Below are 16,567 nucleotides of genomic sequence, written 5' to 3' on the forward strand. Positions count from 1 at the left end.
CAGTTACTGAATATTTCACATCTTTGTGAATGTAACATTTCATTTTTGCCACAGTTTCCTGGGAGCTCAGAAACTTCCCACTGGCAGATTTGGAACTAATGGCTGTAATGTCTGTTGTGTTCTTGTATTTAGGGTTTGTTGTTTTTTTTTTGTCAAATCATTCATTTACCAGACTGTTATGGAAAACTTGCTTCCAGCAAATCTGAAGTGCAGAGTTTTGGGGTTCGACAGCAGTTTTTACAATAGATTTTAATGTGGTCCAGCTGCAAGCCAAAGGAGCAGGTTTGTTTCTTAGCCAGCACCTTTTTCACTAAAACATTCCTAAATTCCAGCCCTAGAAAGATAAAATAATGGATGCCTCTACTCCCTACCTGCTCTGATTGCACAGTGTCCCTCAAATAAAGGCATCTCTTCACTCACAAACACGATCACAATTAAAATACAGCCCAAACAGGCCAGGACAGGACACTGATGTTCCCCCACAGCCAACTCCTTATTTAGGGTTTCAACTGGAACAAAAAATTCCTGACATTCAAATGTAGTTGATTTATTCCCCTCAAAATCTGTCCTATTTGTACCTCATGTGTTAAGGGCACAGGGATAACTCATCTTACCCCTCTACCCTACTTTTATCTTCAGACTCCTTAGAATTTCCGTTTTATTCTCTCTTTTCCCCCAAAACAGGGATTTGGTCACTTTGGTATCAGATCCTAGGTTTGTATATATAAAATATCCAGTTGAAAACTGGGATCTGGAATCTTAGATTCCCTTATTTAAATGGTTTTGTTCTGAATTTTCCCTTCTTTTTGCTTCTTCTACAGACTTTGCACAACATCAGAGTCACAGAAAAACTTCTTCCCCTTCTCCAAGGACTGCAGCTCCTTCACCACTCCCTGAGCATCACAAGTCAGACAGAAAAAGGCAAACTAGGGGGATTCCAGAATATTTCAGTTCCTTCTTCACAAATTACCGGGGCCAGGGAATTAAAACATGAAAAAAACTTTAAGTGATGACACGTTTTTGTGAGATTTTTGACCTTGGGCTCTGTGCCATGCACATCTGTGTGTATCTTTAGGGAAGTGTTACTTTTAAACCTCATAAACATTCAGTTTTCCTCTGAAAATGATTTCTTCATTAAGCTTTCTTACTTTAAATATGGACTAGTCAAGGATTCATTCCCTTGTGCCCCTGAGTTGGCTTTCTAAAACAGATGCTATTATGGCACTTAACTCTTCATGAGTTTCACATACTTTATTAAATAGACAAAGGAATTTTAATTAAAAATATATTTCAAGTACACCTGGAAGTCCCTTTACTTGTTTTACATTGTTCTCCCAAGTCCCTCTGAAGGTTTCAACAGGAGATATATGCAGAATGTTTGGATTAAGTGGGAATTTGGTAATTCAGCAAGTCTCAGGGAGAAATTTGCGCAAAGGGAAAGTAAAAATTACAACTTCAAACGAGGTATAAAAATGAAATCTTAATTATGCAGCTACTCCAGATCCCCTATGATCTGTACAACCACTGGGGTTTGGGGTTTTTTGGGGGTAGATGCTTTGTTAAGCAGTTGGCATCTTCTCCTCCTTGAGGAGGAGCTTGTATTTCAATGGCAGATTAAGTTAATTTCTGTGAATCATCACAGGTTTGGAGGGTTTTTAGTGCTTTAGGATCTTTTGGGATAAGCAGCTGTGTCGTAAAGGCACATTACTGCTTCTAGGAAAGGATGAGTTGTTTTGCATTTGAAGCAAAACCTTAATTGATGCACTGCTGACTTCCTCCAAAACTTCACTAATTCATAAATTTTATGCATCCAGCACTACCAACCATTTGCTAGTAATAATTAATCTGCATTTAGTTTTAGCCGTGTGGAAATTTTTTATAAAAATCCAAATAATGACACCTCTAACGACCAATTAATTCCTTGCAAAGAACGCTGAATACATTACACAGCAAAATCGTGTTTGGTAAGCAAGCACACTAAAAATGGCTAAAAATAATGCCAGTTTGACACTTATTGCTACTAAATGTTTGCATTAAAGGAGGAGTAAGGGTGGGCAGAGCTTTCAACTTTTCCTCACTTGGACAAAGACATTCAGTTTTCAGTTTCCCTGTAGTTTTTCCTAACTATCAGGTAAATTCAGAGGACTGGCTTCCTGGGAGCACATATTCCTGAAGGAAATTGCTTCTGGGAAGCCCTGGCATGACATTTCTTATCCTGGGAAAACATTTGTGGAAAACTTTCTGTCCCCAGGAAAGCTCCTCTCTGAGGGAGCAGGTATTCACAACAGATGGAGATAAAAAGCACCATTAAGGTACAAATCTCTAGGGAGTCACCAAGGGCTGCGACCTGACGGAATCGAGCGCGTCGGTCACGAGTCGCAGCCGTTTTCAGCGGAATCACAGGAACGTGGCTCAAATATTGCAAAAAAGGGGAGAAAGTAACATTTCTGTTATAACTTGAGGCTGTTTACCCTGTTTTTGGCTGCAGGCATCATGGTGAGTAAGGAGCCCAGCAAATGCTTACTCACCGCCTCGGACAGCGACGTCGAGCCCGCGGCTTCCCTGGCGCTGGAGATGAAATACGCGCTGGATCCCAACCGGCAGATCAAGAAACGGAACAAAGCCCTCCAGGTGAGGTTCAAGGATATCTGCGAGGCCCAGAACGAGCAGAGGGACAAGCAGCTCTCCACCTCCTCCACGCAGGACCCCGACAAGAGGGAGGCCAAGGCCATCTCCTACAAGACGGCCTACCGCAAGTACATGACGGTGCCCGCCCGCAGGTCCATCCCCAACGTCACCAAGAGCACAGGAGTCCAGACTTCCCCTGATCTCAAGAAGTGCTACCAGACCTTCCCTCTGGACAGGAAAAAAGGGAATATTCTGAAAAGCGCCTCGACCGTGGACACGTTACCGAGCGAGAACAACGGGTTCCTGATCGAGGTGAAGGACAGGGAGGGCCAGGGCTCGGGCGAGGCCGCGGCGTGGGGCAGGAAGGCCGGCAGCCTGCAGACGGCCGAGTTCATCTCCCACATCTCCGAGCGCGCCGCGCACGACGACGGCGCCGAGGCCTGGAAAAGCAGCGATTTGCACACTTCTCCCAAAGAGCCGCCGCCTCCTCTGCCCAACTTGGCCGAGCCCGGCGAGGAGGAGCCGGCGCGGCCGCCCGGCCGGGGCAGAGCGGCGGCGGCGCGGCTGGGGAGCGACGAGGCCGCCCAGCCCCTCCACGGGAGGGTCTTCAAGACTGAAGTGGCCACGGTTTACCTGCCGGCCTCGCAGCCCGACCTGCCCGGCCTGGGCGACTGGGGGCCGTGCCCCGAGGAGGACGACAAGAGGACGGTGCAGCTGAACGGGGTGCAGCCCCCGGCCGGAGATGCCCGAGTTTGTGCGGCGCGGGCGCAGTGCCCGGCGCCCGAATGTAGTGACCAGAGCCTGCAGGTCAACGTGGCGCCCATGGAGGAGAGCCAGCCCTGCCGGACGGCCGTGGCCGTGAGCCAGGAATGCCAACAAATCGTGCCTCACACCGAAGTTGTGGACTTGAAAGCGCAGCTTCAGATGATGGAGAACCTGATCAGCTCTAGTCAGGAGACCATCAAAGTGTTGTTGGGTGTTATACAGGAGCTAGAGAAGGGAGAAGCTCACAGGGAAGGGTGAGTAGAAGCTTTTTTTAATGAGTATGAGCTGATTGAAATGTCTTTTCCACCTTGAGTTTGCTGATGCCAATGCGCCCCTGCCGCTGCGCACGTGGCGCTCCTCACACGGACTTTTGCTGCTTTAGGAGAAACCTGCCAGCAGCATTCAGATTGCTATCTGCCAGTCCCAGGGTGTAATTAAGTAATTATTTAACGAAGGGCCCATATTACATCTTCTTGTGCCTTTTCTAAGGAGAACGAGCCGCTCTCCAAACAGGATTAGTGAGGATGTTTTCACATCAGCAACTTGCATTAGCCGTAATTCCTCACACGGCATGAAAAGCAGCAGCAAAACCTTAATTCTGTAAGAGACTTACCTTTTTAAGATTAAGGGATATTATTACAACTCCTAATGTAATTCCCTTAATGGCATATGAATCTCGTCTGGTTTCCTTTCACCTGAATTTTTCATGGTATTTCTTTCAGAAGGAAATGAAATGGAAACTTTGAATATCAAAATCTTCTTCGTAACTTTCACACAGCTCTATATACAACAAACCCAATCAGAAAGAAATAAAATAGTGTTCATCCCTAACTGTCATTATTTAAATCAATCCATAAGGCATTAAAAATACTGAAACTATAACTCAGTACAACCTTTAATCTTTACCTGGTTAGTTCAACCCATCTTTTATCACCTTAACAAACACTTTGGAGACTGACTTACCTTAGTTCCCTCATCTTTATTCAGGGAATGTAGCTCAAAATGTATGTGTGCTGTTTCTGTGGTTTGAAATACTTCTGTAATTAAATCACAATTTGCCCAGAAGAGATCAGGACTTCAAAATTAAGAAACCAACAGCTCATGCTACTTGAAACAGCACCTGCTTTTCAGTCAGAAAGGTACATCTTAAATTTCTTTATGAATGTGGAAATCATGTGAATCCTTCAACTCAAAATGTTTGGCATTAGAAAGTCATCTTAGCTGGATCCTGCTGTCAACACAGCCGTTGTGTTTTGAGGTTATTTTATAGCTGTTATATTGTTATTTACATCCTGATCAATTATCAAGTCCTGGATATTCAGACTGTGACCTTTCTTGGCCTACCTGAAAGCCACACAGGTTTCTATGATCTTAAAGATCTTTTCCAACCTAAACAACTCTATCATTCAATTTTTTTAAAAAATTATTATTCAGAAAAATAATTCCCCTGACTTTCTTAACTTCAAGAAACTGCAGGAGCTTTGGGAAGTGCCAAGCTGCTTCTCAACTCACAAAATACAGAAAACTATTTCATCATCATTATCATCATCATCATCGTAACTCATCGCTCGCTCGTCGAGAACCCTGAGTGCACAAACACCCACGTCACCCCCAGAGTCACCTGCTGTAAATCCTCTGCTTCCTCCCTACAGTTACATATGCAGATTTTATCCTTCCCAAAGATGGTACAGCCACAGGTACAGCAAATACAGATTTTTCTTTGCCCTGACAGAGCAGAGCTGTTAATGCAGCCAACGTTAGGAGTGTATCGCTGCCCTTGGCACAAAACAGATCTTGGCCAAACCAGCCAGGATTGTCTGCAAATAATTTCTCTGCAGCTGTCAGCCTTACAAAGCTGTATTAGCCCTAAAATGGTGAAATTATGCAAAAATCCCAGTTTGGAATATCTTTACAGCATCTCAGACTCATGTATTGGAGTTTACAAGACTCACTTGACCAAGAAGAGCCTATTTATTAGCACTGCTTTATTCCTGGAGCCACTTCCAGCTGCTCCTGCACGTGCCCCAGACATGTCCCAGACCCTGCTGCCCACGGACAGTGTCCAGATGGGGAGGGAAGGAGAAGAAGGGAGATGCACACTTGAGTATTTTCACATCCCTGCACTCCAGACCCCTCTGATTTTGTGGCTGCTGGATGCTTTGGAAGAAGACTGCACAGCTTTGTGCTCGGGACCTTCCGCAGTGATCCCTCTCTGCAGAGCTGGGAGAACACTCTGTTCTCCTGCAAACACCAACACATCATTAACACGAAGCCTGTCTTTATCCCCAGCTCCCTCAAATTACACAACTCCTGCAATAATAGGCTGCCCCATCCTTTTATTAGAATAATTCTTGCCAATTGCTGCATTCATCCTACAACATCTTTGCCACAGACCCTGTGTAAACTATTACGTATCCCCTCAGTGCCAGCATGTTGAGCTTCTTTTCCTGTTATAACCAGGTTTTAGGTCAGTTTAGATCAAGAATTTAAAGCAGTTCTACTGTTTATTGTAGCATCTTCCATCTGCTAGAACAGTAAAAGACGTTTTGTATTTATGGAACTCATCTACTTTTCTGATGTACATTAAATTCCTTAGAACAGCACATGCTACAAGGAACAAATACAAATAACATGCTGCTGGTAAAGGGAAAAAAAAACCTAAAAAACCACCAAAAGCAAAAAACAAAGCCCCCAACTAAAATTTCTTAATCAGATTTTTCTGCCTTTAAGGAAATCAGTGTTCTTTAAGTGCTGTTACAGTGCCATGGGACTGGTGCTCAGTGGATTCATTTTCACTAATATGCTGTAGGTCCTGAACTGCTATTACTGCAATTCATCACTAAATGAGTTGATGCCAGCAGAACTGTAGCAGCATCTCTGAAGGCAGCAGTCTCATCCTTTGGGTGCCCATCATCTGTGTGTGCTTCTGAAAATGTCAGTGCTCCATCATCTGCAATTAGCAACAACAGCCAGCACTCAACTTTGCCTGAAGGGAAGGGGAAAGCCACTGAAGCAGGAGGAGAAATACAAAAACTGTGATCCCCCTCGCAATATCAAAGGGCATTATTAAAATCCTGTGTTATGTTCCTCGTTATTTACTAAATCTTTGGCAAAATGGCTGTTCCACCTCTCTGTGTGGAAGCTTCTACAAAAAAAGCCAATTACATCCCAGCAAACATTGCTGGATGCCTTAAGTCATGCATGAAGCAAGTGCAGAGCTGCAGCTTCAATTAAGAGTCCCAGCTCAGAGTTAAAAAAAGCATTGAATATTACATGATGCAGGGTGCAGCTTCACAACACAAACCCAGCTTTATTCTCTGGTTTTATTCTGATAAATTATCAGCAATCTCACTTTACAGACATATTTGTCTGTGCTCAGAGGAGAATTTAGGAAGCCAAATGCGTGAGAATCACTAAGGCTGACAGGACTGCAAGCAAAATGCAAGTTAATCATTCTGAAACCTGGCTAACGAAGATCTGTGAAATAGAGAACAGAGGATGAGCACATAATCAGAATTACTTTGCTGCTGTAGAACAGCAGTGACCTGCCCTTTAAATCCTTCCCGTGGAAGGAACAGTAATCTGGGCCCTCCTCATTATACAACAAATCAGCAATTTTAATAAACAAAGTGCTCAATTTGCCACACAAAAACAAGTGACAGTATTTTGGCTCTGCCAGGCCAAATGCTACACATTAGACAAGAGTTAAATGAACCTGTTTCAGAGCTAATTTATATTCTTCTATTAGTCAGCAGTGGTTCAGGAATTTAAAGAGCTCTCAACAAACTCCTTCGAAGAGGCTTTGAGAGAACACGTTGTCATGGATGGAATTTAAATGTCACTGCACGTTTTTCAATGACTAAGGGATTTCTGTGCCTCACATTCTCATTCCTGAGCATCATATAGGCCCATATTGTGTGTGTGGATGGAGGTTGGCACCCAAGAAGAGGAGAGCAGGGAGCATCCTCACCCGAGTCCTGCCTGAGCAGCACAGCCAGCACTGGTCCTCAAAGTCACCCAGAGTGATCACCAGGTCCTCAAGGTCACCCAGAGTGATCACCAGGTCCTCAAGGTCACCCAGAGTGATCACCAGGTCCTCAAGGTCACCCAGAGTGATCCTCCTGCTCAGCAGTGATGGCAAACCCAAGTCAGGGAGACAAAGCAATCATTGCCTGAGTTTGTTTGCTCTGCTCCCTTTCAGGAGCCAGCCCAGCTCTTCAGAGCAGGGAGACAGAGCAAGGCAGGACCAACCTCTGCTGTCCAGCTCAATCCATCCCCCCCAGCTTCCAAACTGGAGCTCCTTATTTCACAGCTGGAGAAAAGGAAGTTTAAAGGAGTTTACAAGAGCAAAGCCTCTGAAAGCACAGCCTTTGGGAGCGATGTGCCAGCTGCAGGAATGACAGGACAGGGCTTGGTTTGGGATTTCCCCCCTCGTTTGGTTTGTTTTGCTTTTTTTTCAATTGCAGCCCTGGCAAAGGGAAGGTTTAACAGGATCATTTCTGAGAGAAAACCTGGAAATGGAGGGAAACAATAGATAAGCTTAACTACAAAAGACAGCTCACTAGAAATAAATACATGAAAAGCAGAAAGAATGCAGCAAATTGCATCTGGGATGCACAAACTGTGTCATATTCTGAGAGACTCCAGGGTTTGGGATGCTGTAGGAGCAGTTTGGGAAGAGGACTGTGATGAGTGCCTTCATTTCCTGCTGTGACCTTTTCACATCCACTCATTCTGTCTGGAATCACCTCTGAATCACCATTTTCATTTCATTATCCCTGAAACCACCCCCTAAATTCTTCCTTCTTTTCTGTCACTGGAGCTGCAGTATTTTGGGGTGTGCATCACTTACAGATCATTCCCAAACACACCCAAACACCTCAGAAACTGTAACCATCCACCTTCCCGAGGCAGAAAATCTCTCTGGATACATCTACCTTAGGAAAAAGGAGTAATTTTAGCACAAATCAGAGCTCCGTGGATCTTGTGATCCTTGGGCCAGTGATGGTTGAGTGCTGCTCACTCAACCCAAAGCAGGAGCATTACTGAGACACCAAAAGTCCATTTACCTTCCCTCACTTTAAGAAATTTGGTTTTCCAAGCTCTGAACCAGCCCTTTCCTGCTCCCCAAAGCTGGAACACAGCAGGCACACACTGACACCTCACCACTGGAACTATTCCATGTTATTCCAAAACCCCTGGAGGTTATTCCAATACCTGCTCCCAGCCCATGGGATCCCCTTGACTCCTCTTACCTAAAACTCTCTTCTGTAAAAAAATCCCAGACCAACCAAGCAATGAAAGCTGACGATATAAAACTGATCACTGAAATATCCAGTATCACTGAAGGTACAATATCCAACATCACCCAAGGTTTAACCTCTAATTCCATTTTTTTTTACCTCAAATTCCATTTTTAAACTCAAATTTCACCTTTTTAACCTCACTTTTTTTTTTTTTTTTCTTTCTGAATTATCTCCCTAAAACCCATCTGGAGTTGGATCTCCAGAGGCAGGTACCAGGAGTATCTCAGGGCACATCATTTCACAGGCCTTCAAACCAGGATGAGATTTATATTTTTGATAGGTTTTTTCATTAGAGTTGGACACATTTATTCTGGGGCTGATAATCCAAGTTTCAGATCAGATTGTCAGAGTGGATAAAAAGGGCAAAGTCTCACAGTTCACAGACATCCTGGAACATTAATGTGTAATAATTCAGAGTACCTGGGTACTGTAACATTGAAGATTGAGAGCTCTTAAATAACCCTGCTGTCAGAGCCACTTTCTATCAATCCTTTGTGAGGAACAGAGTGGTGGGAGGCTTTCAGCAAGGGAATGAGGAAAAAAAAATAAATAAGGGAAAAGTGAACACTTAACAACAACCAGAATGTGGAATAAATGTGGAAAAAAAAGGAATAATCACTTCAGCAAAGTTACTTGCCATTAATATTCTGCTTTCTCCCCCAGAAAAATGCCACTAGGAATGTTCTGAACCTTAGAAAATAGAACTTATTTTGCTAATATAGTCCAGCTTTTTATCTGCATATACTGCATGGGCACAATTCAATGGAAACTTATTTGAAATACCGAGAAAAATAATTTGATTTCTATCTGGTTGCTATTCACTGGACTTAAAAACCAAGAAGAAATGTCATTCCCCACCACAACTCCCTGTTCCAGCCCGGGATCAGCAGCTTCAAAGTGAAATTAAGGTTCAGGACTTTTCCAGCAGATTGGCTGCAGGGACACAAAGGCAAATTAAAGCAAATGTCCACAATTCAAAGCTGGAAACACTGATGGAGTCCATTAATAAAAGACTAAAAACAAGTGTAATCAAACAGTGTTTTTGCTAAATATATCCATAGGAATTACCATGGATCAGAAGCTTCCCAATGTCACCAAGCTGCCCAAATCATACACCTGCAAGGAGAGTTTTCCTGCTAAATCAGTCTTGGTTTTGTTGTTTTTTTTTTTTAAAAAGAGGTAAGGAATTATCATGTTTTCACAATTAGAATAATCCTTTAATAACTGCAGCTTGGCTGCTGGCACTATCAGAATGCAGAGCCTGTAAAAATGGGACCAAAATGAGCTTTACAGTGTTAAATTTCTCGCTGCTGTTCCTTCACCAGGAGATGAAACAACTGATTTCTAATTGACACCTCCTTCTGAGCCCCTGTGCTTGCACAAAGGTACAATTATCTCTTATCCTGACTGAGGAAAAATGGCAATAAAGAGGAAAAAGGCTTGTCTGAAGATCGGGGTGTTTTGTTTTTAAGCTGCAGAGGCTCCAGCTACGCCAGGTTCCAGATTTAGGACAGGCTTAAAAAAGCTCCTGTGTAGCACATTTAGGAAAGTGAAGGTGAAGAACTGGGAGATGATGGAGAGCTGAGCTGGATTCAAGGTTGGAATGAGATGATCTTTAAGGTCCCTCCCAGCCCACACATCCTGGGATCTGTGGCCTGAGGAAAATTGATGGGAGGAATTCCCAGGCATGGATGTGTCCATCCTCCCTGATCCCACCTCTGGCTCACTGCTGGAACTGTTCTCACTCACACCTGGACAAAACCAGTCCACACTGTCCCACAGCTCCTCCAGGTTTTGCTTTGAGCTTTGACAAAACAGAGGAATTTTGAAGATGGATGAGTAATTCCCTGCCATGGAACCTTTTTTCCCCTGTTAAACAGTGGTTAGTAAAATAGTGAAGTGAAACTGGGACAATTCTGAGCTTTTTGGGATGCTTTGTTGGGATGGTTTTTGCATGTCATGGAGGGATCAGTGCTCCAGGTCAACAAGAAGGAAAACTGCCATTCCAAGGGAGCCTGGAAATCCCTCCAAACATTCCCAACTGTGTTTGGGCCTCTTTTCCTAAGAGGATGATGATGGGGATGATCTGTGCCCCATTAATCACTGCATGAACCAACCAGAAGAGAACAGACACAACCATATGGGGGAACACTGTGATTTTTCCCCCTTGATTCCAGTATCAGAGAATCCCAGAATGGTTTGGGTTGGAAAGGACCTCCAAGACCATTCCAGTCCATCCCCTGCCACTATCCCAGGCTTCTCCAAGCCCCAGTGTCCAACCTGGCCTTGGACACTTCCAGGGATCCAGCTGGGCAGAGCCTCCCAGGGAACAATTCCTTCCCAATATCCCAAACCTTTCTCCAGTTTAAAGCCACAGAAGCTGGGGGTGGGTCCAGTAACTCCTCAGGATGAGAGGTGGGATTGCAGAGGCCAGCAGAGGTATTTTGGCATTCAGAAGGAAGTTCACCCTCTGGAATGGTTTGAAACTGGTGTGAGTTAGGTCATTTTGTTGGTAAATAAGAGATTTGTTTACATTACTGTCATCCACACAAGCTCTGAAGAAATCCCAGGTGTGGGATCTGGAATGTGGACAAAACTCAAGCAACTGCCACACTCCTGGTCTGTGGTTTCTCCTCAAATTCCCATTATCCAAGGAAATGAGAAAACTCCAAGTACTGGGACCTGCTCAGGCTGCAGCAGACAGAGCTCAGCACTTCCATGATCCTTCCTGCTGGTTTTTTATCTCCATACGTTTTCCATGATCCCTCCTGCTGGTTTTTATCTCCATACATTTTCCCATCCCTCTTTCAAGCACAGAATCCCAGAATCATACAGGTGGGAAAAGACCTCCAGGACCACCAAGTCCAACTTGTGCCTGATCCCCACCTTGTCACCTGCCCAGAGCCCTGAGTGCCACTGGAACCCCAAGCACTGGCTCCACACAAACACCACCATCAGTGGCCACCAATTCTCCTCCCTCTTTGAATTTTATGCTACTGCACAACATTTGGAATTTTAAACAAGTCTGGCTGCTGCAGTTATTATCTGAAGCCAGTGTGGGCTTAGAGATATAATGCACAAAGGGTATTTGAGCTTGCACTGAAATCTTAATCACAGCAAAATGATGAAATAATACCACAGATTTTGATTTCTCCCATCTTCCCTCCTTTATAGAAACAGTTCCTGGGAGCAGCCTCAATTTACAAGTCCAAGCCAAGCAGAATCCCAGGCATTGTGTTTTAGGAACTCCTCAGCTCAGGGTGGGAGCAGCAGGAGCTGTGAGGGCACAAGGATTTCCACCATTTAACACATCACCCCAGCTGCTCCCAAGAGTTACACCCACAAAATGAAATATAAAATTCCATGGATTTGGGTGTGTAAGAGCAGTGCTGCAGGAAAGGATGGTGGTACAGCAGATCTGATGATGAGCTACATCCAGGTAATGACCCCAAATCCAGCCCTGAATCCTCCATCCACAGGAAACCAAAGCAGAGAGATTTGGGATGAAGGGGGAAGGGACAGAGCTCACCCCAGCCTCATCTGGAATGTGCTCCCAGAACCTGCTGGAAGTGCCTAAGAATTACACACCAGCAATGCAGCTGTGGTTCCACCAGAGCAAATTCCCTGGATTGTTATTAACACCTGGAGCAGACAATTTAATTATCCTCCTGATTTTTCTGATGAGACAGCAGAGGCACAAATATTCAGGAGAGACATTTGACCTTGTACACCTAATTCCTGTAAGATTTTGTGATTTCACTTGAAAAACATTTTAATTCTCTTCATTCTCACTGTGCTGTTTTTTTTTTTTCAAAATAACTCAACAGTCCTATTAAAATATGTATTTATATAAAAAACAAAACAAAACACTCCCTGACTAACCTGAGTATAATACAAAATGTATTTACAGGGTGAAAGCACTTGAATTGCTGTCGTGGGAGTCGTGCCGTACGCCCACAGTGCAAATACCTCAAAAAGCAAATTAGTCATCTGCTTCCAACTGTCAGGATACAGCAAAAGACAAACCAGTGTCTTGGAAAGAGCCTGAAAAATCTCACCATTGAGTTTCTGTACATGGCAAAGGATTTTTTTCAGCCAAATCAATAATATCAGCTTGAAAGGAAAAGAGACAGAAGTGTTCAGGGTGGGAGCGTCAGGTTGGATGGGGTTTGGAGCAGCCTGGGATTGTGGAAGTTCTGCTGTCCAGGGCAGGAGGTGGAATGGGATTGAGTTTTTGAGAGGAAAACTGTTTTCATTAAGGTTTAGTTAATCCTTTGTTAGAAAACCACCCAGGAGCACAAAGCTGGGATCACTCAGAGTGATCATCGAGTGCTCCCAGAGGAAAACAAAACTAAGGGAAACAGGAAAAACAGACAACAAAACCATGGAAAATAAAAAAATAGTTAGGAGGAAAACCAAAAATCACCCAAGCACACCAGAGCCTGAAACATATGGAACAAATCCATGTTTGAATCCAGAAGAGCCTTGAGGTAATTCCTCCAGGCACAAAATCCATCCTGACTTTTATCATCTCTAAATGCAAACTGCTAATTGGTAATTATCAACTTCAGGAAAACACAGCAGCAAAAAGGTTAAAACAATCTTTCTGCTTTGAAAATGATGTCTCAAAACACATTTATAAGAGCCAAAGGCTGGCCCAAAGTGGTTTAGACCTGCCCAGACCTGGTTTAGGGGCAGAATCTGAAGTTCTTAAAGAAACCAGAGGTTTTCATCCACTAAAAAACAGATTTTGCTCATACAAATGTATTTGTATGAGTTTCCCATTGAACTAAAGTGGTAAATCTTTCCTAGGGCAGAATAAACCTCCAGGGCTAAGCAGGATTTATTTTAACCTAAAATAAGATGCAAAAGATGTACAAGAGATTTTTCTGCATTTTATGTGGCTGAAAACTGACTTACTCAAGTCACAAGGACAAATAAAGCTCTCGTGACAAAGTGGAGTCATTTAATTGTGCCAAAAGGCAGATTATGTTCATAATAATAATAATGCCAATTTTCTCTTGAAGCACACTTATTGGAATGATCAGTTCTGTAATAATTTAGAGTGGGAAACATAGATTTTGAGAAGTTCTCCACCCAAGTGTTGATTTTTAAAGCATTTTTCAGTAAAGGTGGGCAGGATTAGGCCAGGTTGGATGGGGCTTGGAGCAGCCTGGCCTGTGGAAGGTGCAGGCAGGGGGTGGAACTGGGTGGGTTTTAAGATCCTTTCCAACCCAAACCACTCTAGGATTGTGGGATCAGCAGGTTTAACCAGCTGTGTTATGAATTGTCCCAGCAGCTCTAGGAAATAATAAAACAACTCCAATTAATACAAAGACTTCAGGAGAAGCAGGGCCTGCACTTCTCTGAGCAAGGCCAGAACTGTCACTTCAAACACACTTTAAAGGCCCACTGCCTGCTTAAGATCATTTGTTTCACTATATTTAAATAAAAAACATCAACCAAAAAAAAATATTGTTGAAGTCTGTTCGTCCTCTTTGCTGGTGAAAATCCATCAAAAGTGTGAGGAGCACCAGGATCATCCTGCTCTGTACCCACCACAGCCACATCAGGAAAACCCTGCCATTAGGGGATTCAGTTAATATCAATTATTCCCTGAGTCCCAGCAGAGAAGGGAGAATATCCAGATCTAATAGATCAATCCTTCTAAATCACTTTTTAGGAGTTTTTTCTTTATTTTTAATAGATGCCCATTTAAAAAAAAATCAGCATACACAAATCTAAGCTTCCTTCTCCCAGCTCAATGGGGTCTCTCTAATTTATACAGGCCAAAAAAAATATTCAAATGCAAAGATTTTGATGTTAAAGTCGGTATGTTTTAAAAAAGGCCTCCAGCAGGTGCACAAATTCTGTGTTTCACAGGGATTTAGAGTGTAATCCCCTTAGGCTGCTCTGAAAATTGCAGCCTATTCTTAGTTGCTGCCAGTGCATGTCAGCAAAATGGTTCTTCTTCATTATGATATTTTAATACTTGGGAGTGTTAATTGAGGTTAAGCTGAGGTTGTGCCCAGAACATTTTAAAAAAAAAACCAAAAACCTGCCAGAAAATGAAAGTCTCCTGAAGATAATATGGAATAATGTGTGAAAAACTGGAGATGAGATCTCCTTTCCAAGGGGAGATGCAGAGAAACTGAACTCACCCACGTCCATCCTTGCTCCAGGACCTTCCAGGCCAGGCTGGACAGGGCATGGAGCACCCTGGGATAGTGGGAGGTGTCCCTGCCCATGGAATTTTATGGGATTCAAGGTCCCTTCCAACCCAAACCGATTCTGGGACTCCCTGACCTGCCCAAGCTCTGCACATCCAGGTGGAAACAGAAAATACAGGATCTAAGCTACAAAGGATGAAGCTCTGGAGCGATGGCTCCTCCTCAGTGGGCATCAGAACATATCACACAGAACAGTCTGAAACTCCAGAACACCCCTGGGATCTGCACCAGGCCAAACCCAACTTCCATTTCTCTATCAAGGAGACAGATTTGCTGTAGGAAACCTTGCTTTGTCAAAGACTTGACATTTGAAACAATTTATTCTTACCAAAAATAACAAGGTTTACTTGTTTACTTGGTTTACTAACAAAGGACAAAGTTTTTGGTCTCTCTCCTACACTGGAATAGTTCCCAAATTATTTTTAGGAGGAAGGAAAAAAACCAGCTTACTCAAAACACTGCATGGCACAAGGAAAGCATCATCACCCAAAACTCTGCTCTCCTTCTCCTGGTATCCAGTTTCTGCTCTCAAATCATTCCTAGGAGTTAAAACTGATGGAAACTCTGTTTTTCAGGAAGTCTGCACTGAAAATCAACCTCACTGCCTAAACTTTGCATGGAAATGCTGTGCCAGGAGTGAAATCTTTGCTGGCGTGAAGGAGATGAATTCCATGCAAGTGTTTGTGTAGAAAATGATGTGAAAACAAGAAAGTAAAAGTCCAAAGCCCTGAGGTATCAACAACAGAATTCTTTCATGAGGAGATTAATTTTTAGAGAAATAATTGAATTTATACTGTTCTAACACTCACATAATTCAGTCCTGGCTAAAGAGCTCTGAAACTGCCAAACAGGAACCAAACACTGGGACACCATGGAGCGTTCCTGGGGCTTTCAGAGAATTCTAACAGGATCACTCAAGGAAGGAAATAATAGAAAATATGCAAAAATCATCTCTGAAAAGCTAAAAATACTCAGTAAGGAAAAACTGCTTTAAGAAGATTTAATCAATAATTAAATCCACCTAGAAAATGAATATTATCATTATAACCGGTGAAGACTGAGAATTGCAAAGATGCTAAAAGCAAGCGGAGCTGAACGTGGCAGTTGAGAGATCAGGATTTCAAACTCATCATCCAAAAATCATCTCATTTTTAAATAGTTACATCCAAGGACCATTTTCATCAGCTTAACAAGTCAGTCTCATACCAGCAAATACCTTTTTTAAGTATATGAAAATCTGGAATTATTGTGCATTTAAAGACCATCAAATCATAGAATGGTTTGGATTGGGAGGGACCTTTAAGATCATCCAGTTCCAGCTGTTTGCAGGGCCACAAATAAGAATGAAAATGTCCCAAGTGGAAAACAACTTTAAACAAAACAACCAAACCAAGCTGGCACCAGCACAGAGCGTTTATGGCTTTACCTATAAAGAGCACAGCCACATCCCTCTGAAGGCAGCTATTGACTGTTCTTTATGTCCTCAGTAAATAAAGGCCTTCCCCAACTCATCTGGAAACTTTAAATGTTGTATCTTTAGTTAGAGCTTTTAGGAGCTGATCAATAGCTTGAGAAAAAAACCCATTTTACAAGTCTCAGGTTCATAGTGGGGACAATTTGAATGTCAGCTTCTCAAAG

General features: G+C 43.2%; 2 protein-coding genes across 3 annotated transcripts in view; one reads left to right on the forward strand and one right to left on the reverse strand.

Moving 5' to 3' along the window:
• DOCK1 (dedicator of cytokinesis 1) overlaps positions 1-16,567 on the reverse strand; it is a 264,360-nt gene that overhangs the window by 148,334 nt on the left and 99,459 nt on the right. The gene's annotated exons all lie outside the window — the stretch shown is intronic.
• INSYN2A (inhibitory synaptic factor 2A) overlaps positions 1-16,567 on the forward strand; it is a 40,487-nt gene that overhangs the window by 9,764 nt on the left and 14,156 nt on the right. Inside the window, exon 2 of the mRNA XM_023930037.2 lies at positions 2,489-3,647. Within this exon, the coding sequence (XP_023785805.2) occupies positions 2,494-3,647 (1,154 nt within the window). The 5' untranslated portion in view covers positions 2,489-2,493. The remainder of the gene's footprint in view (positions 1-2,488; positions 3,648-16,567) is intronic.

The sequence above is a fragment of the Cyanistes caeruleus genome, chromosome 8 (assembly GCF_971803275.1).
Source record: "Cyanistes caeruleus chromosome 8, bCyaCae1.hap1.1, whole genome shotgun sequence".
Taxonomy (NCBI): Eukaryota; Metazoa; Chordata; class Aves; order Passeriformes; family Paridae; genus Cyanistes; species Cyanistes caeruleus.